At 48.1% G+C, this 22,113-nt stretch overlaps 1 protein-coding gene across 3 annotated transcripts in view; it reads right to left on the bottom strand.

Moving 5' to 3' along the window:
• MAP2K5 (mitogen-activated protein kinase kinase 5) overlaps window positions 1–22,113 on the bottom strand; it is a 269,651-nt gene that overhangs the window by 83,363 nt on the left and 164,175 nt on the right. For all 3 annotated transcript variants that reach the window (XM_055126994.1, XM_055126993.1, XM_055126995.1), the window contains one exon: window positions 5,800–5,829. In XM_055126994.1, the coding sequence (XP_054982969.1) occupies window positions 5,800–5,829 (30 nt within the window). The remainder of the gene's footprint in view (window positions 1–5,799; window positions 5,830–22,113) is intronic.

Here is a 22,113-nt window from a genome sequence, read left to right as displayed (position 1 = left end):
TGTGTGGTACGTGGGGGTGCGGGGTGCACATTTCTAATACCCACAACAATTCACTCTTTTGCTTTTCACAATGGGAAATTTTAATCCCATACTACCCAGTGGAAGAGGCTAGCAGTTATACTATTAAGAATGGACGTCTTTCACTTAAAATCCTCTATTATCCACTAATGTTTAAGTTGTATTGGGAGTTAAGAAAGCCTCTTTATTGAGACCAGTAATATGTCATCATTTTGTTCAGCTAACAGGCCTGACAGGCGCTGTCTCATCGAGTTAGGCACTGGAGATCCTTATTTCACACCATGCTGGCAAAAGCTGGCAGAATAAATGGGAATTAGCCAATTGGTAGCAAAGGCTTTTAATCCCCCCCAATTCAGACTTTCCTGTTACCTTAGCCTTAATTATTTCATTTGGCCAGGGATGGTAGTTTTCCAATAAAAGTGATCTCTCTCTATTGCAATAATTTATTTGACTGTTATTCTTATGTATTTTTAACAACTAACATCACTATTCACTATATCTCTTATGTTTTTTGATCCTTTTTACTACTTATCATCTTCTTTATTTGAAACAGATTTTTAACAGATAAACTTGATCGTTACAACAATATCTTGCTTGCATTTTATTCAAATAATTCTTAAAAACAGCTTAAAAAGCCGTTTGGAATAACATCAAGCTTGCCATCAATCAAACGAAAAAATTCCGCTGGCGGTTCTATAAACATCAGATCAAGTCTGATGTCTTCAAGGATTTCAGAGTGAACCATAAAAAACTCCATTAACTTCTGACAAAGAATGCAAATTAATCACAACATGGGGTGAAATGAAATTAAAGGCTCTTTTCTAATCAATGACAAGGCAGGATGAAATATTTGTTACTCTCTCTGCACTCAAGACTGCCTGGGCTGTTTGCACGGCCCTTGCAAAGCCCCAAATGTAAGGTGTGAGTACAGATTCACCCACAGTCACTGTTGGGGCCCCCTCCCCCCCCAGCTATCTGCTTACAAGTCGTGGAGATTCACAAAACACACTAATCATCTGAATCTCAGGTGCATCCAATTTGTTATTCACACTCTCCCATGCCAGTGAAAAGCCTGGCGCAGACAGATGCACCAGGAACCCTAAATGACAGTTTTGGCCTCCGGAAGCACGATCACTACAGCAAAATCTAGTACAGCCTCCAGGTGAAATGTCTGGAGCTCCATATGGAGCAGGGAAAATTAACAACAAGATGAAAATCACTGCAGCAGCGGGGAGTCGGAATTTTTGAAAAAAAAAATGAAATTTAAAGATGAAGAAAAGAGAAGTAATAAATTAATGGGGTGTGAAAACATTCAAAGCTTTACAATACCAGGGGCACTATTTGCTCAGATTTTTTCCCTTTTTTTAACTTCAGGTCATTTCGATGTAATTTATTAACCAAGATCAGGAATTGTAGCCAAAAGAAGCACAACATTTTCAGACAGGCAAAAGTGCTTTAAATACACTTGTATCTGTCGCAGCAGGACGTTTCCCATGGCATCTTTGCTCACCAGATCTCCCAATGCCAGGGCTGGAACAGCCCCGGAGAAGTCTCCGCAGTGGATTGACTATTGTCCTAACGCCGGGTACTACTGAAAAGTTTGAATAAAGGATGATGATTTTTAGCAGGCAGTTTTTTTGATTTCTCCTAAATGAGGGTGTCATTAAACAAATCATTGCCCACCATCATGTTTTTTAAGTCAACTGAATTTGGATCTATACACAGTTTAACTGCACACGCTCAAGCCCTTATCCAGACGTATTCATCTTTCCATCTGGAAGCTAAATTGTTCAAGAAATGGAGATAAAATCTGCAAGATGTTAAAAAAACCAAAAAAAAAAAAACCCACAACACCCAAACGTTCCATTCTCCTGTTGCCAAAAGTGCTTCTTGGGGACCCAGAATGTAATGGCAAGATCAGGGATTGCTCTGGGGCCCTGGGGACCGTCCCTGTCACTCTGCTAAACACATGGTTAGAAAAAGCAAAAGGACTCTGGGGAACCGTCTTGTCATCATCGACAACAGCACAACGTTCGAACATTCTGCATTTCTCATCGGCACAAGCGGCCTCCCGAGGGGCACACAAGACAAGCAGGTTTGGTGGGGCTGAAGTGCCTTGAGTACGACCAGCACCAAATCCAGAGTCCTGGAGGTGGGTACTGAGCTCAGTACTGAGAGGGCCGAGCTGTCTCCTTTCACCCAGGCTTGCCTGTGCCACGGGGTCTTCACTTCTGAGCTTGGTCAGCCCACCTAGAGGCTGAAAATAACAGCGGCTGAAAGTGGGGTGACCCCCCACCCCCAGCCGGATGGCAGAAAGTCCCCTGAAGCTCTCTGCTAAAAGGGCGCTAGAGGAGAACTCAGACACCACGATTCGTCCTCATAGAAGCTGTTCATAATCAAATCGTTCATTTACAGAGACTCTAAATCTTTTCCAGGGGGGGCTCTAAACTGCAGGCCAGTGACGCTGAAACACCTTTAAATCCTAAAGGAGCCTGCCAGCCTTTAAGCGCCAGGTTAAAAACCTGACCCACCCAACAATGGCATGCATCCAGAATGACCGTCCTGACAAAGATCCAGCCCTTTCTGTGAGGCGGGTCCCAGGCGCCTCCCTAACATCGTCTCAACACCCCGGCTCTGTCCCCACCAGACAGACACCATGTCACAGGCAGGGAGAGATGCCGCTAACGACGCTGTCAGCTGCACTAATGCGGGCCGAGGGAAGGAGCCTCGAAGCTGGTCTTTCCCCCTGTCCCTTTGAACTGGCTCTTGCTATGTCCCAGTTGTGGCCGGCAAGATGCTAAGCGCTTCCTCTGAACACTTGAGTTGGCCACAAGAAGTTCTGCTGGTGCTCCAGTCGCCAGGGCCCTTTGTACTTTCCCAAGCGAGTTCCCATCTGCGATCTCATCTTACTTGCACGCTTCCTCTACTCCGACAGGAAAGGCAAGTGCCAGGATTCTCCGGTTCAGAGATGAGACGAGGGTCTCCAGGAGCCACGGAGTGAGAATGAAGGCCCGCAGGGCCCCGGAATGTCTGGTAGAACTGGACCCTAATGCTCACCTTCTGGTTCCAGGTCCAGAGCGACTTCCTGCAGGCCTTTCTCCCACCTGGCCACTACTGAAGGAAGCTCTGATCTGACGGTCTGCTAGGATTCTGGTTTCCGAGCAGCGAGGCTGCAGCACGGTCCCCGGGCCGGGGTGCAGAAGCATTCATATGATGCCGAAAGGCACAGGAAAGGGAAATGGGGGTGACACTGAGAAGGCGCTCCTTGGTTCAGGAAGCAGAACAGGAGCCTGATTCTGTGTCTGCTGGGCAGAGCCAGCGTGGATGCTTCCTTCTCAGACACAATGCAGAGAGGGTTGATGGCATGCAAGCCTGGGCCGGCTTCCGATGTGAAGAGTCCGAGAGCCTCGTTGGGGTTTCACGGAACCAGACGTGGAACCGTTCAACGGGGAGTGGACGGGCCACTCTACTCACTCAGTTGTCAGAGGGAGACTCTCTGATCTGGCTCGGAGTTCAAATGGGATAGCCTGGGCTAAACAGAAGGTATTCTTTGTTTTATTTACTTATTTATTTTCAGATAAATGACACTCGGTGGTGCGCAGGGGCTACTCCTGGCTCTGTGTTGGGGGCTGCTCCTGGCGGTGCTTGGGGGCTGGTGGTCCTGGCAGACAAAGCGCACACTCCAGCCTGCTGAGTTACCCCTCCAGCCTTTGGAAAGGTCTGACTTTAGAATCCAGTCTCTGTGCTGGTAGAAAAAACACTTTTCTTCCTGTATTCTATTTGAGAGCCAAGAGGAGGGGTAGGAAAGGAGTTTATGAAGTACCCTTTAGAGACAGACAATGCCCATAAAGTACATGCAAAGCGACCAAGAGTCACTCTTGATTCCAGTAACGAAGCCCACCAGCTTCTGTGGGAAGATCTGGACGCAGGCTGGTGGCATCAATGCTGCTTCTACTCCTTGAATTTCAAATTCCAATGGGGTGACAATGTTCTACCAGGATCCAAGAAATACAGTTCATTTTCCCCACTCTGGCAAAAAGGCTATTGCTAACTAGGGCGTTCAACACATTAGACTTTTCCAACTTCCACTTGACTGACTGAGTAAATGTATACTTAAACCATCAAGAAAACAATAATTGCAAAGGTAACAGCCACTTGCCAAATTCTACCAGAACCTTCAAAGGCTTCATCTGTCGAAAACAAAGGTGACAAGTTTCTCAGATTTGTCACTTACCAAATCTCTCAAATCAGTGATTTCAGACATTAGGGATTTCAAGGATATAGTTGCAATCTTTGATATCTATGTTAAATGGCTTACAAGTTTTCTGCTAAGACTTGTCTGAGCGATCAGTTAAACAGCACATGTGCGGTTTATTTTCAAAATTTTTGAAAGAGCATCTAAATTGGCCAAATGTTGAATTGTTTAAAATCAACTGACAGAATAAGAGGGGCTTACCAAGATAAATATTCTAATGAGCTATAAATCCTGGAAATGGGATTTTAATTTGATGGGTTACCTAGAGGTAAGCAGCAAGACTGTAGCCGCTAAAATCTCAGTGAGGGCGAGCTAGCATGCACGCCAAGCAGTTTACATTTTAGATCTTCTCTACAAGAGAAAGATTATGTTAAAACAAAGAAGTCTACAAATTTGAAAAGTGAAACAGAACACTCCAGAACCTAACAAGTTGGATGCTTTCTCTCCCGCTTGTCTGCTGCCTCTATCTAGAAAAGAAAAAAGGATACAATAGGGACATTTGGGAGTGGAGGGTCTTTAAATGTCCACCTCGATGCCGAGAGAATGTGCTGAAAACTGCTTATGAAGGTGGCAGAGAGAATGAGCCCCATCCTATTATTCAATAACCATGTTTGTGATGCATCTGCATAATCTAACCATGCATAAATTAGTATGTGTAATACAACACTTATTTGCATAATAATAGCAAGTTAATAGATGCTTAAAGAGCAGAGACCAACACCACCTTTAAATCAGACAGGCCTCCAGGCAGTTTGGCCTGTACAGACCAAGATGCCAGGAAAACAGTGAGCTTCAAGCAGGGGGAAAGAGTCAAACCATTCATTTTTCATCCCTCTGGACATTTCACTTATTTTCCCCCACACACTGGGGAATCATTTTCAAATCACAAAATAGCTGTATATTTGAGATGCTAGCAGACTTTCCATAGTCAAACTCAAAAAGAAACGATCAAGATTACAGTCAGCAATGTTCTCATCACAGGCTGATTTTTTGTTTGTTTGTTTTGCTGTGTTTTTTTTTTTTTAAGTGGCTAGGAGAAAGGGCAAATTTTTAAGCATATGTTCAAAATCATACCCCAGAAACATTTTTTTTGGAGAGGTCCTTCTATTTGTTTGGCAAAAATAATGACCTTCCTTAGCTCTTTTTGCCCTTCATCTCAATCCTTTCATTCAAATCATTTTAATTGAATCCAAAAGCTCAAATAGTGCAGCCAGACTGGGCCGTGTGACTCCTGCACCCCCTGCCTGAACACAGGGACGGGCCGAGGGGAGGGAAAACAGCACCAATGTCACACAAAGGAAGAGCGTGCTGATGGCTTTCACCCTTGCACAAAGAGGGAAAAAGCTGGAGTTTAAAAAAAATCAAAAATCAATGGAGACTTCTAAATGACTCCTTTAAGATATCACTTTTCAATTTAACAGGACAGATTTATTTGTGTGTGGCTCAAACGCTCACAATTGCTCTCTGCACCTTCATACATAGGAATGAATGTCACAGTGGCAAACGGCAGTAATGAACAATCTTACCTGAGGATATGGAAACCTCCCAAGAGCAAGCTGGGAAAGGAAATAATATTTGTCTAGTTATAGATTTGCATGCAGGGCAGACCTCCTTAAGAGAGACAACTACTAAATTTCAGAACTGTATCTGGCGCATATAAAAAGCCCACAGCCTCGACCGTCCTGGCTAAATGATTGCTATAATTATATGAGCAGTTGTATTTAGAATGGACTTTTTTCAGTGAACAACAGTACAGCCCCAGATAAAAATATTCTAATTGTAACCAACACACATCACCCTTCTATCGTTTCTCCTAGGAATGTTCTCTGTTCCCTGGTACGCTGTACTGACATGTATGTGGGTTTCTTCCAGACGGACATGACTATGGGAGCTGGCTGGCTTTTCTTCCCTCTCGAAGGGGAACATCTTCATTCCTCTTCAGATCACTGTGTTGTCCTCGGGACCCCCTGGAGCACTGCTTAGGGGCATCTCCCTCCCCCCACAAAATTTATGATATGCTAGGTAAATTTCTGTAGAGTTCTGTAGAGTTTTCAGTTACAAGCAGCGAGGAAGGTGATGGGAAATGTTGAGTGGGTCATTGGAAACAGAAAAATTCTGCCACTGTTTTCATCATCCGTTAGATTTTAAAAAAAAAAGCCATTTCCCATCTATCCTTAGAAGGAAAGAGCAACAGATCCTGGGTCGGGGCGGAGGGGTGGGGTGGGGGGCACCAGTGAGTGGACTCTTGGGAGTGTGAAGCTGGAGCTCTAGGTCTAAGTCTGAAGCTGGGAAAGATTACACCTAGACTTTCTGATGTCGCCTGATTTGGTGACCAGTGCTAAGTCTTTCTCGATCAGTCACTTAACCTGGTCTCTAGATTCTTCATCTGTGCAAATCAAATGATTCCATGGAGATGATCAATATGAAGCAGTAAGATCAAATTTACCTATCATGTCATAATTTTCTTGGGGGGGTCCCCCTAAGCAGTGCTCAAGGGGGTCCTGAGGACAAGGCAGTGATCTGAAAGTCAGCTGTCAGGGCCCACCCAGGACCACCTTGATGGGCCATGCTTGGTGCTTAGGGCCTTCCAGGGTACACCCTGCAATGCTCTGGACTCTGGGAATTATGGGGGGCTGAACCTGGGTTGCCCCCTGCAAGGCAAGTGCCCCCCACCCCCCCGCCTTGTGCTGTTTCTCCAGCCACTCCACAACCACAGCAGTAAGACTGTGCGACTCCACAATGCTGTCAAATCCTCTGGCCTGATGTTGTTCTAATTTGTGACCACATTCCTCATCGAGTCAGGGGACTGGGAAGTTGGAATGGCTCCAGGAGCACATTGACCCACTTTAGAGATCAGAACTTGAGTTCTCCCACACACAGTCAGTAAGGGGAAGCCGAGGAGCCGATTCCAGACCTGTGACTTGACCAACATATTTTCCACTCATTTTCTAGATCTGGGGAAGTTGTGCGTTTGTTTCGAGGACACTGGGCACTGACTGAATGCTGCTGAATGCATCTTCTGAAGCAGTGTTTCTCTCCTGACTTTTATTTATGACTTTTCTGGCCATACCAGGTTGGGCTCAGGCCTCGCTCCTGGCTCTATGCTTAGGGATCACTCCTAAGAGAGTTCAGGGGACCCTATGGGGTGCTGGGGATTGAACCTAGGTCGGCCATGAGCAAGGCAAGCACCCAGCCGGCTGTATTATGGCTCCGGTTCCCTGGAATTACACTGAGAATCAATCAACTCAAGTAGCACAACAGCAGCTGTTTCATCTTCTGAGGAGTACATCTTATCCTGAATTCAAAATTATATATATTGCTTCATCACATGACAACATCAAAAAGAGCCACCACTATTTGGTTATCTGTCTGTCTTTTTCTATTGATTGGGCGGTTGACTGATTGTTATGCTTGGACTACCTGGTGAGTTTCATGCCCTTAACTCATTTCTTGTGGATGTAAGTGCCTACTGTCTTTCATTACTATATTATCATCATTACATTTGGAAAATATTACCCTTGGCAACCTATTCAGTATGTAATTATGAACGGCCCAGAATTCTGCGCTCAGGGGTCAGCTACTGGGCATTGCTCAGACGATATGAGATTCCAGGGATCGAACCAGGGTTGGCCATGGGCAAGCAAACACCCTACCACTGTACTATCCCCCCGGCCCCTCCCTCTAGACTAGGTCGCCAGGGTATGGACCAATTCTGCCCCCATCTCGGCAGCTGGGGAAACATGTCCCGCACAGTGACGCATCCTGGGGCTGGAGACGCAGCTGGCGGGGGGGGGGGGGCGGCGAGCACGTGCTTCACACTTTCCCTCCCCAGGTTCAGTCCCCCCATGCTCCCTAGCTGCCCCCCCAACCGGCTGGCTAGTGGCAGCTCTGATCACTGCTCCCACCCTCCCCCCTCAGTTAAAGAACTAAGAATCAAGTTCTGTTTCACCAAGAAGCGTGAAGAAAGTCAAAAGCACAAAAGTGTGACTTCTTCCTATAAAGCCTCAGATGCTCAGGTCTTGGTGAGGCAGTGCCCGGAGACCTGGGAACAGCCTCGCCCACCTGCTCCTGGCCCCTCCGGACTCACCGCAGGTAGCAAGGACAGATACACCATCTGTTTCCTCGGACAGACACCACCGTGCGCGAGAACAGAGACAATGCAAGGTGCAGGCCGGGCGGGGGGGGGGTGGTGGTGGTGGGGGGAGCTTAGTAGATGAGGGGGTGTCTCTCCTCTGCCTCACTGCTCCTGGGACTGGTTTTACTCTGGGGTTCTGTCCCCCATCCCCTGGACTCTCGGGAGGGCCTATCCACTTCATTCCGGGGAGCCGCAGAGCTTCCAGAACAAGCTGCAGGTCTGACCCCTTTGGGGTGAGAGTGTGGATGGGGAAGGGATGCCCCAGTCCCAGCCCAGAGCAGCCCGACATGTCTCTCCTTTTCATGCACGCCCCCGAGACACACACACACACACACACACACACATGCACGCGCGCGCACACACATGCACACACGCACGCTCACACACACGCACACACACACGCACGCGCACACACACGAACGTGCACACACACATGCACGCGTGCGCGCGCGCACGCGCACACACACACACACACACACCAGGCTGCTCCTGCGGCAGCACCTCACCCACTTCTGCGGTACCTCCAGGCTGGCCCTGAGAGCGGTCATTTCTGAGGCCTGGGCAGGGGGTGCTGCCAGGGGCTGGCCCTGTCCTTCTAGGCTTAATGGAGCTGCAGTGTTTATGTTCCGCACTATTTATCTTGTGGCAAAACAGAAGCAAATAGAAAGGCAGGCCCTGAACCTTTTCATCAAGTTCAATTAGGAGAAGGTAGAAAAGGAAAAGGCCCCGGCACGGAGACGGCAGCGCGAGGGGCGCGTTCTTCACGGGGCTGTCAAAAATCCCCACCAACGCGGCTCGCCGCCTGACACGCGAGCACATATGCTGAGTGACTGTTTCGGAGACAGACGGACCCCGGGCCATGCTGTATCTTTTACCCCTACTGATCTATTAATCTACTTGCATTTCCCCGTTTTTATTGTCAAGGTATTATAAATTAGGAAACTTACAAAAGAGAGTATGTAATCTTCTCCGAAATGGCCTGCAGATATGTCACTGTACTAAATGTGTTTCAGATTTAATGAAGCTTTAATGTCCTTTTTAATTTTGCCTGTTTCTGTATCACCAGGGGTCGGGCAAGGCAATCAGCACTCAAGAGGGTGGTTTGGTTTAAAACTAGGAAAAAACTCATTTGCTTATGAGTTGCACTGTATTTTCTTAATTAAATTTACTGAGTAAAATGGTTTAAGTTCAGCCAACCAATGACCTTTGTATGTAGATTTAGATTTATAAATAGGTTAACAGTTAAAGTAAAGAAAAAGAAAAAAAAAAGGAATCACAACAAAGCAAACAGATTAGGCCTAAGCCAATAGAAATCTTTGCTCTCTTTATCATCTTTACAAAAGAAGCATTTAAATATAGGCAGCTTAAGTCCGGTTGGCTTAAAAAAAAAGTATATTGAAAAATGTGGACATACATAAGCACTGGCAATTCATCAAATACTACCCTCGCATCCTTTTTCATTCCCAGGAGGGGAGCGACTCATGTCATAAAAGATATGGAGAAGCTTTATTTATTTTGGGGTGGGGGTGGTGGAGGCTGCAGAGATGGGGGGAGGGAGAAGATTCTAGTAATGCTAAATAAAATGCTGCATTTTAAATTCCAAATATTAAAGATTCAGCAAATTGCTAGATAGGGTTGTGAAACACTAAGTAAAAGGCAGAAAAACAATGGTCTGAAAAACACGGACCAGGTGGTGATACATTTAAGTCATAGTAATCACTATCATTTCACTGTACACCTAGGACTGCCCCTTGCTTCATCTTCTTCATCAACCTCTTTATTTAGCGCCATTTGAAAATGGTGGCTCTCGGAATGGAGACAGCAAACTGACGTGGCCGTGTGATTTTAGCAGTCTCAAATACGTCACCCCGGCGTGATGCGAACCTTTGTGTTTTCAACAACAGCCACCGACAACCAGGGTGTCAGGGATGCACAGCTCAGGCAATAAAACTGGCTCCTGTTGCTAATAAAAATAGTGCTGGAAAGTGAAGTGGTAAGCAGAAACGTACAGGGAGCCAGCAAGCAGAAGGCGGGACACGGATTCAGGATATGCTCCTGCCAGTGGCAGTCGGAGTATCAACAACGCAGTTAAGTGGGAGAGTGAAATGCAGAGTTATAGGAGTGCGCTGTTTTCCTTTAATTCTTCATTTAGACATAGTCTATGTTTCTTGGCATAGCTGCAAATTGAAAATAAGCATTTTCAATATAGCTAGTGAGAGAACGGAAGGAGGACTTTATAGCCTGAAATGTTCTGAAATTTGCTCTTAATTACCTTGTGCACATTTTACACAATTAAATTTCCATCTCAGGATTCTGCATCTAGATGGTACACGGCAGTTAAACCTTCCTTTCCCAGAAATGCTGCCGTCATGGTGGAACATTCAGACACAGGGAAACTTTTAAAAAATCAGACTTAACTACTGGATTACATAAAATTCCCTAGGTGAGATTTTATCCCAGGAACAATTTACGCAGTGCTAGCGAGAGGGAGAGAGTTTAAATCATCTGCAACTATGCTGGTGAGAAGCCATAATAAATATTAAATACCTCAAAAATCTACCCTAAGATTTTATTTTCCTTCCCATGTATCAATTTCGCTGCCCTCTCACCGAAAGGTTTAGAAACAATCCAAAGGATATAACAGCAATTTACCAGTGTTAAAGTGCTTGAGAGGTTAAACTGACAACAAAGAACGTTGAAGCACAAAAGCGTCTTGAAGTAGGGTTTCAATTAAATGTGGAGGATTTAGTAATGCGGGACCAGGAAAGGGGGGGGGCGAAAAAAGAGTTACAAATTAATTTAATCTTCTGCCTATAGTTTGCAGCTGCACTCCGAAGTGTCTGGGGCTTAAAGACAAAGCCCTGAAAGGTCTCCGAGTGAGGGAAGCTTCAATTTTTAATGTATAACGCCATTAGCTGATAACTTGTGGAGTCTCCAACCCCCGCGGAGGGGCATAAGTGCGAGTAACAGAGACTGATGAAGTGACATATTTGTTCACGTCGAGAACTATGAGGAAGAGGGTTATTACTACCACCAGCAGGCCCCACAGAAATATGCCCTAATAACCTTTGGGACCCTCCGCGTGATCAGTTCTCACTACATCAAATATATTAAAATCAAAACCTAATTCCCTTTAATTAAAGACAATTAGTTTGTTTTACTAGGATCGTTTTAAACTTGCTCTCGGTATGAAATGCACTGCAAATTAAAGATGGGGTAATAAACGGAGCCAGAGGATCGGTGATGGCCACCTTTCTGCCCGGGGTGAGAAAGACAGGCTGGCCATCCCGGCCTGCCTCACGCAAAATGGCAGCGAAGCGCCGTGTGCTGGGAAGGACCCAGGGGAACCCGCATCTCTTGCTTTTTCGCCACCCTCAGCTCCCCTCACCTGACTCTTTCCCATAGACTCTTTGGATTTCTTTAACACCAACAGAATTACGGCCCAGTGGAGGCATCAGAAACTTAACTTAATTTTGCCCAGTCACACTGTTGGTTGGTGGCGTAGCTTTGTTAAATCATTTAGGAACTCTGGTCTCTGGGGATCTTGGGATAATGACAAAAGACTCTGCGCCCAAAGGCCCCTGAGCCCGCCAGAGCAGGGGGCGAACCCTGGCAAGGAGTTCCTAACACCAGGTCAGAGGCTGCAATCCGAGGGGGTCACAAACCACGTTTTACTTATAAAGAAGGAGTCTGAATACGAGGTTCCCTTCTGAAGTGCCTCGTAGCTGAGCCAAGAACACTCACCTTCATCAGAGCCTGCTGATAACCCCAAATTTCATTTTAACCTCAGGAGTGCAAACATAGGACGCCCCCCCTACCCCACCCCAATCTTCTAGTGAACTAAGAGCTTTTCTATCACTCAGATGCAATCCCACAGATTACTACTAATAATGGAGAAAAGACACCACTGAAATGAAAGGCTTCTCATAGCGTATTGGGGCTTGGGAGGGGGTTTCTTTCGTTTTTAGGTTAGGAATAGGCTTATTATTGTGGACACTTAACTGGGCTGAGGGGCAGCAGTAATTCCAAGTACAATATCCTAATGCTGTCCCTTTAATTGCTTTATCTGTTTCACTGTTAAAAATGATGGCTTGCTGCGGTCTAACCAGGAATGCTGAAAAGCATGATACATTGAGGTCTCAACCTGGGCAAACTGTACCTAAACTTACACTTTATTGCAGCTTAGTTCACAATCTTCACCTAATATAGGGTTATATCCCAGTGCAGCAGGAGGATAAATCATCCTGGAATATTACTCCGGCAAAGTTTAGCTGTGACTGGAGCATATGTGCTTTCGAGCCACTGAAGCAAAGGCCCATAAAATACACTAATTACTGGAAGTTATGGTCACTGAGTGATTGATAGCGCTCTGCAAGGCAACTTCCTCATTTCCAGCTCTTCTGAAGGGGCTCATCCGCCACAGAGCAATTATTAATTCATGACCCACCCCTCGGGCACTAGCACCTTTACTTCTAATTCTCCTGCTACCAAACTACTGCTACAGCTGGACACTGTCTTCCTTCATCCTGATGGCCGCGTAAGGATGATAAAAAGGAGATTTCCTGCTAAACGCTATTGTTTTGAATCTTTAAACGTAGCTTGGTATTTCGAACCCTGCTGTTCCCAACGCATAACTCTCCTTCTCCTCCCCAATGTGATTTCACTGGCATCATTTTCTATTTTTTTTTCCCCTAAAAAAATTCCGTGTACACGAGTGTGTGTCTATGGATGCAGACATGTGCAGAGATGGATCTGTCAGTGTGTGTCATTGATCAATCTGTCCAAACTACAGTAGGGCAGAAACCCTAACGGAATGTATTTTTGGTTGACTACTCCGGTTCAGATGCACTATATAATTTCAACAAAACTATAAGTAAATGTGAGGTTGGGAAGTGATTTGTAAGCAAATGTGAGGAATCTTCTTTCAAAAAGGCCAACTTTGGGGGGCCAGAGTGACAGACAGCAGGCTTGCCTTGCGTGCAGCTGACCCAGGTTCCCTCCACAGGGTCCCCCAAGTCCCACCAGTAGTGATCCCGAGTGCAGAGACCCCCCCCCCTCAGCATCAATGGGTGTGGCCCAAACCCCCCTTGCCCCAAAAGAGACCCCCTGCGGGGGCCAGGAGATAGTATAAGAGTTAAGGCAAATGCCCAGCCTTGCAGTCAATCCGGATTTGATTCCAGGCACTATTGCTGGGAGGTACCCTTGGAGGCCCCCACCATAGCCAATGTGGTTCTGGATGCCCCTGAAGCCACTGGGGTGGCCCAGCTGGTCCCTGGAACCGTAGGTCACAGGCCGCAGCACATTCCCCGGTGCTAGCATTGAGCCACCAGGCTCATCAGTTGAGCAGTGTGGTAAATGGGCCCTGATTCATAGGGGAAGGTGCCTCAAAAACTGAGACCCACGTTTATAGCTCTGAAGGCACCCTAATAGTTCCACCCTGACTTCTACCAGTAGCTCCATCAGCAATACGAATGAAGACGTGTGGGTGGGTGCAGGGCTAAATCTCTCAAGGCTGCTCTCAGGGCCAGGGTCTTCCCTGATGGTGCCTGCTACTGAGAGACTCCGAATGGGCCTAAGGAAAGTTCACGCATGAAAGATGGAAGTCAACATGCTGGGGCTGGAGCGATAGCACAGCGGGTAGGGTGTTTGCTTTGCACGCGGCTGGCCCGGGTTTGATCCCCAGCATCCCATAGGGTCCCCCAGAACCGCCAGCAGTGATTCCTGAGTGCAGAACCGGGAATCACTCCTGAGCATCACTGGGTGTGACCCCCCAAAAAGGAAAAATAAGTCGACATGTTACTTTTCTAATTAAAAAAAATTAAAAGGATACTTTTCAATTTTTTGTCTAACTCCCAACACAGTATCATAAAGTAACTAGGCCAGCGTTCCTGTTGTGGAATCAGAAACGCAGCACAAGGACAGACTGTGCTCCAGGCCCCACACCCTCCTCCCAGGGTGTGTTCAAATCCTTCTTCCTCTTCTATCCAGAGTCATTCCCCAGAAGACACTTTTTCTTTTTGTTTTTGTTTGTCTGTTTGCTTTTTGGGTGACACCTGGAACTCGGGGGCCTGGCGACCCTTGAGGGAACAGGTAATACCAGGGTGCACACTCGGGACCCCTGCATGCAAAGCACATGCTTTTGACCCAGAAGATAAACTTTAGGACAAAATTCATACCAGTCTTAAAGGAATACTGCTCAGCTCGAGAAGAAATTTGGCACTGTTGCTACAACATAGAACTGAAGTGGGTCATGCTAAGTGAAGTCAAAAGGAGAAAGATCAAGGCTGGGGGATCTCACTGACATGTGGTCTAGAAAGAAAGCAAGGAAAGAGACTGTTTGGTGAGGATAAACGTTCTGCTCTGACCAAGGGACTGAGGTGTGGGGTGGTGGGAAGGGTTTCATGGACAGAGGGGGTGGGGTGGGGATACTGATGCCTTAGGGGTGGGTGTGATGTGGTAACACAGCACCCCTGAGACTTAATATTTACACCTGAATACAACAACCTTCACACCCTTCCCTTTTATTGCAGTGGGAAGGTGCTCGGTGATGGGATTGGTGTTTGAATATTATCTGTAATGAACTATCGTGAACTTCTTTCATGAAAATGATATATATATATTTTCCTTTTTGGGTCATACCTGGCAATGCACAGGGGTTACTCCTGGCTCTGGGCTCAGGAATTACTCCTGGCAGTGTTCATGGGACCATACGGGATGCTGGGAATCGAACCCGGGTTGGCCGCGAGCAAGGCAAATGCCCTACCCGCTGTGCTATTGCTCCAGCCCCAAAAATGAAAAATGTATTTTAAAAAAGTCACACCTCTCTCTATCCAAAGAGTGTGTCACTGGTCTGTGTCACTGGACCCTAGCTTGGGGACAGTCCCTGGTGTGCCTTGCCTTCCCCTCCATCTCTGATGCCTCTTTCACCTGGACTTGTTTAAGGGGAATCTCTAGGCCATAAGCTTCTCCAGACACTTCCCGACACCAGAGATAACAGCGTGCATCAGGTCGACAACAAGCACCTGTTGATTCTGCTGAACTCTCCGATGGCGCGGTGTTGTGCGCCTGCTCTGCGCGCTACAGGACCTAACAGCTATGCTGACCTCAGCGCCATGGCCTCAGAGGCCTGACCGCAGCGGCCCTCGGACATGGCATTGCTTAGATCACTGTTTCCACACGGCTGGGTAAGCCTTTGGGTTCATTTAGAGGCTTATTTCTCATTAAAGACTAAGGGCTGAAAAACACAAAACAAGGGCTCACTGCTCCAAGCCTGTCCCTTATTTAATAAACATTTCAAGGGGCTGGGGAGCTAGTACAGGGGTTAAGACACTTGCTGTCATGTGACCAACCCTGGTTTGATCCCCAGCACCACATTTGGTCCACAGATCCCCACCAGGAGTGATCTTGGAGCACTGCTAGGCATGGCCCCCAAATGAAACAATAGTTTTAAGCCTAATAGTGGACTGGAGTGATAGCACAGTGGGTAGAGCATTTGCCTTGCACGTGGCCAACCCGGGTTCGATTCATCTGTCCCTCTCGGAGAGCCTGGCAAGCTACCAAGAGTATTCCGCTTGCTTGGCAGAGCCTGGCAAGCTCCCCGTGGCGTATTTGATATGCCAAAAGCAGTAACAACAAGTCTCACAATGGAGATGTTACTGGTGCCCGCTTGAGCAAATTGATGAACAATGGGATGACAGTGCTACGGTGAGAAGAAATGCTGCCTTTTCTGGGAGTCTGTGAAGTGCAGATCCCTGAGGGAGGCAATCACTGGACCTAACTGGGGCGGGGGGCGGGGCTGGGGGGCGGAAGGGTGGGGAAGGATTCTACTCTTTCTAATCTTTTTAGTTTTTGGTTTTTGGGTCACACCAAATGTGCTCAGGGATCACTGCTGGGAGGGCCTTGGGAGACCATAGGGGATGCCCTGCACTGAACCTGAGCTGGCTGTGTGCAAGGCCAGGTTCTCTCCCTGCTGTGCTACTGCTCTGGCCTCAAACACCGCCCTTCCTGGACAGCTCCCAGGCTGTTGCTGCCTCTGGGCTCCTGAGAAAAACCTCAGCACCGGGGGAATCGTCTCAACTCCCTCCTCTCTGTAGACATTTCAAAGTCGAGGGCAGCGTAACAGGGTGCCAGATTCACGTGCAAGGCCTCTAATGCAGTGCGTCCATTCCTAAGACACAGAGGAGGAGGAGGAGGAGGAGGAGGAGGAAGAGGAGGGAGCTATAAGGCGCTGTGGCCCCCAGGGCACCATGACCTGGGCACAGGCAGAGAGAGCCACCTCAGGCCCCCATTCCAGTCCCTCCAGCCAGCTGGGCTGGGGACGCCACACGAAACAGAGTCCACCTAGGATTTCAGGCCCCGGAAGCTGGGGTGACAGCGTGGCTTTTTTTTTTTTTAAACTTTTTTAAAGACTGTGGTTTACCAAGTTGCTTATAAAACAGTTGTTTCAGGCATTCAATGTTCCAACACCAATCCCACCCCAGTGTCACCTTCCCTAGTTTCCCATCTACCCCTGAGCCCGACACCTCAGCAGGCACAGTAGAACCTATTTTATCTTGCTGGTTACTGAAAAAATAATTTCAATGAAATTATTGAAGAATATGTCAGAAAAAGGTAATCTGTGAAATTTATACCTCCCCCTGGGGTCTGGGTCTTTACAGTCCTTGGCTGAAGGTTTACTGAGCTGTTGCTGCAGGCTGAGCTTCTCTGTTACACTGTTCACTGAGCTTAGTGGGCGTCTATGCACTTTCCCCTCTACTCTGCTCTGCTCCTCCCGGGCTGTCAGCACCGTGGAATTCAGAGGGGTCACTTGTCAGCTGGCCGCATATGTGGTCACAGGCTCCCGGAGCTCAGGATCTGCAGCACTGGGTAAGTTTCAGCGGCTTGGCTGCGTCTCTTCTGAGACTCGTCCTGAAGCAGAGAGGCTGGGCCGAGGTGGGTGTCGCTGCTGGGGTTTCTGGCAGTGTGGCAAGGGGGCTGCAAGGCAGGGGTGGCTGCCCTCCCCCACTGCGAAGACCCCAGCGTTTTCAGCCCCCAAACCTGTGTACCTAGAACTTTCTCTGGGTTGGCTTCTCTGCAGAGATTAGTGATGAGGCAGGGGAGCTGGACTGTTGGCGTGACAGCAGCTGTGGGGGGTGGGGGTGGTTACGGGGGCTTCATGGCAGGGACCTGTCCCCCCCTCCAGAGGGCACCCAGGAGTTTGCAGCCAAAGCGTGGCTATGTCACTATTTTGGGTAGTTGGTAAGGAGCTGAGTGACCCTCTGTCCTTCGTGCAGTCATTAGCTGTCTCTCCCCACTGCCCGCCCCACACACTCCTGCTCGACATTTGCTTTTCCTGACCAGATGAGTCACACCAGAGGCAAGGCTGGACTCTCCTGGTAAAGAGCAGACCGACCTAAGCACTGACCAGCCGGGATTCTCACTGACGCACAGTCTATTGTAGCAGATGAGCTGGAAGTTAGATGATAATCTTTATGTTTCTTGTGTTGAGGCCACAGCCGGTGGTGCTCAGGGCTTCTTCCTGGCTCTGTGCTTAGGGATCAAACCTAGGTCAGCTGCATGCAAGGCAAGAGCACACTGGTAGGGTGCTATTGTTCTGGCCTCTATCATTTTTATTTGTTTTTGGTTTTTGAAAAACACTGGCCAGGGTATATGTCCCAACGTGGGGCTAATGCAGGGAGCGATCCTGTGAAAAGCGGTCTTGACTGGAGTTGGAATGTCGGCTCTTCCCTCAATCTCTTCCTGCTCATTTACACTCTCCATTTATCTCTTCGTCCTCGAGTTACTCGCTCGCGTTCTTTTCAGTAGCCTAAAGAAGACTCAGTCCTCGAGTTAGGACACGTGCCTGCTGCCCAGTCTAGTGACGCAGCCTTCCTCGGAAAAATCTTTTCATGTCTCTGGATCTCAGTTTCCTGATATGCAAAATGGGAACTTGGATGCTTATATGGCAAAACAATCCTGGATGCCTCAAATTACTGATTTTTTTTTTCAGTCATTTCCCATCACAGTGGGGAGAAGCTTAAAAAGATAATGAATATCAAATGGCTTTGGTAAGTGTTATTTTGTCACCCTTCTTGTTAGAATGACACTGATGATATCAACCGCCGGGAACACAGGCACAAGTGGAGGCTCCCAGACCTCACTCCCAGGCCTCTCGGGGCCCTGCCAGCTTCCGGCTCTAGCTGGCGGCTTCCCCAGCCCTTCAACTGAGGCTTCCCAAAAGAAGGGTCTGAATAAACAAGCTCTCTCATTTAGATTAAAAAAAAAAACACCATTAGGGGCTCTGAAAACAAGGTAGCACTGCACTGTAGCCCTGTCTTCCCGTTGTTCATCAATTTGCTCGAGCGGGCACCAGTAATGTCTCTATTATGAGACATGTTGTTACTGTTTTTGACATATGGATTATGCCACAGGGAGCTTGCAAAGTTTTCTATATGTACAGTGTCTTATGAAATTAAATGCTCTTGTCACTTAATTGACTCAGTGATAGCACAGCGGGTAGGGCATTTGCCTTGCATGCAGCCAACCCAGGTTCGATTCCTCCGTCCCTATCGGAAAGCCTGGCAAGCTACTGAAAGTATCCCGCGTGCACGGCAGAGCCTGGCAAGCTACCCGTGGCGTATTTGATTTGATTCGAAAACAAGGTAAGACAGATAAAAGGTTTTCTATGTAAATGCTACAAAATGCTTTTAGTCAATACTGTCCGGGAAGTATGTCACAGAGTCTCCGAGAACACCTCCAACCGGAGGCCGCTGGCTCTAGCAGGATGGGTACTAGAGCTCGCACCCGAGCCCCCGGCCATTCGAGACTCAGCTGCAAAGGCCCTCAAAACTCACGCAGGCCACAGCGACAGTATAGCAGGGAGGGTGCAAGCCTTGCATATGGCTAAACCCAGGTCCTGCCCTGGCTCTCCATGAGTGCTCCCTGAGCACTGCGGGTATGTTCTCCCCCCCCAGCCCCCAAATAAAAACAAAAAACCTGACACAGAATTTTAGAGTTGTCAAATGTCACTTAGAAGATGGGCCTTTTCCTACCTTTTAATTGAAGGAATTGGAAGAAGAGGAGAAGGGACTTGCACGCCTGTTGAGTTATGCCAAACAAGCAGCTAGGCTTCTGAAACTGTGGGTCGTGGCCCCGTATGAGTGTGGGGCTTCTGAAAAGTTTCTTATAAAATAAACTACCGTCAGCCTATGTTTTGCTTGTCCACCTCTTTTATACACCCAGGGGCACCCACAAGTGTACGGAAAGGTCGTGATGGAACATTTGAGGATCCCTGTCATCTAGCGTGAGTGACATCTGTCCAGTGAGCCACGCTCCTTGCTGGAAAAGGCCAGAAAAGGGGGCGCCTTCAGTGTCATTCAGGCAATACCCCCCAAGAAGAGCACCGTGCCGGCTGGAAGGCAGGCACTGGACCAAACCTGCCGAGTGATGAAATGAGGAAATGACCATTCAACCACAGGTCTGTGTCTTCTGCAATGCATTAAGATAAAGGAAAAAATATGATCGGGCCACACCCAGCAGAGCTCAGGACTGGTTCCTGGCTCTGTGCTCAAGGATCACTCCAAGCAGGGCTTGGGGGACCCTAGGCAGTACTGGGGATCGGACCCGGGTGGGCCCTGTGCAAGGCAGAAGCCCTCATCCCTGCATTATCTCTTTGGCTGTGCAACACATTTTTTATGAAAAAAGGAAAAAAAAAGAGAGAGAAGTGGCCATGCTGTCACTATTTAAACGACCCTCGACAGATGAGGATTCCTGTGCTGAGCTGAAAGGGGCCAGAGGTTTACTCCTTAAGTCATAAACAGGCCCTGGCTTTTCTGTGGCGGTGGGGGAGGGGTGGCCCTGCCAGCCACAGGGCCGGGCAGTGATGGGCACTGTCCCCTCCTCCTGACCATCCTTCTGACATCTCGACAGGGCTCGGCAAATGCCTCTGCTCACTTCTTGATTTCTTCACTCGTCCCACCAAGACTCACTGATTCCATGTTTGTTTGTCTCTTCGGGTCCGAAGGTGTGTCTGTGAGCGTGTCCAATTGGGACATGTGCTGCTGGAAAAACGCCCCAAATCCACCCAAAGAGCGGGCCGCTTAGCTGGGAGCGCCAGGCTCTGTTCCGTCGCGCCCCGTCTGTGTCCTGGCTGTTGTGAGCGGGCCGGGCACAAAGCCGCTCAACAAAGCCTCTTTCAGGGGAAGGTGCCCTCCGCCCGCCCGGCAGTCCGCCGTCGCCCCTCTCCCTGACAACCTTGGAAAATGCACGTTTAGGCACGGTCATCGGGGACAGCTGGAGCCCTTCACAGTCCTCGCGACAGACTGACCCGGCCATCCATCATCTCCCATAAGACCCCATGAATAGCTCCCGCGTGCAGCGAGTAATAGGCATTTTATTTTTGTATTTTATTGTGTTTGTTTGGGGGCCACACCCAGCCATGTTCAGGGTTTCCTTCCGGCTCTGTGCTCAGGGCCACTCCCGGCGGGGCTCAGGGGACCAGAGGCAGTGCTGGGAGTCTGGATGGACCTCGAGCAAGGCACGGACCTGTACTATCCTGTGTACTAGCTCTCTGGAGCCAAGTCATAGAAATCTGATGCACCTCTCCCCCTCTCCCCAGCACCTCTCCCCCCCACCCCCTGCCCAAATGACAAGGGAAAAATAAAGTTGCGGCAGGATTATGAAAAGGGGTAAGAACAGAGCAGCCAGTTGCTGCAAAGGTCAAAATCTGTCCAAGAAGGACAGGAGCTGTGCAGCGAGAGTTTCAGACGCCCAAGGCTGCCTGCGTCCTAGGCAGGCTGCAGGGAAAAGCCCTTCGCCTCTGCACCCTGTTGCCTGCTGAAGGCTTCAGCAGAAACCTCTGATTGGTGAATCAGAAGCTTCACTAGCGGGACATCTGAGTGGCCATCCTCAGCGGACGATTCGATCTGTACCCATACTCTGGCCAATAATGACAAAAATAAAGGGGGCGGGGCGTGGACCGGGCAGTGTGTCTCAGTGTCGGGGTCCAGCAACCCAAGGGCACGTTCTCCTGAGTGAGAGACGCTGCCCACAGCTGCTGAGAGGCTGCCAGACCAGGTGAAGTCCAAGTGTGCCCACGAGGCACAGCTGCGTCTCCGCAGTCTGTGGGGAGAAGGGGCAAGAGGTTTCTTCTGCATGTCTGCAGACAAAGATCAACTCGAGATAATGCTCCCTGATTCCTGGCACCTGGGAAATAGCTGCTGCGTGGACAAGGCTCTTACTTGCACAGACGGGAGAACTTCTCAAGCCCACTTTTTAAGGCTGCTGCTGCGGCAGTTGTTCGTCAAAGAAGAGAATACTGAGAGTGCCAGCTCTCTCGACTGCTTCTGGTTATTCGTCATCCGTCTTTCATTAGATGCAAATTCAACACAGGGACGTGACTATGTCATTTATTGATAGAGCCCCAGCTCTTAGTAAAGCATCTGGCACATGTCTCTCGTGCAATACGTATTTGAGGAATGAGTGAATTTTAATGTTATTTTAATTTTAGTGAAGAAAGTGACATTTCAAATTTTTTATTTTGGTAACTGAGTCTTATCAGGTATCAAACTTATGTATATGTGAGCAAAAATGTTAAAAGTGAGATGTAATCACAACTTTTCACTCTTAAGGTGGTTGTGCTCAACTTTTTGTACTTTTTAATGCTAATTTTTTTTTCCTGGGGGGAAAATTCTAAAACGAAATTCCACAAAAAATCCAGTAATTTTCC

Source organism: Sorex araneus, chromosome 2 (genome assembly GCF_027595985.1).
Source record: "Sorex araneus isolate mSorAra2 chromosome 2, mSorAra2.pri, whole genome shotgun sequence".
Classification (NCBI taxonomy): Eukaryota; Metazoa; Chordata; class Mammalia; order Eulipotyphla; family Soricidae; genus Sorex; species Sorex araneus.
This window is presented reverse-complemented; position numbering and strand designations above follow the sequence as displayed.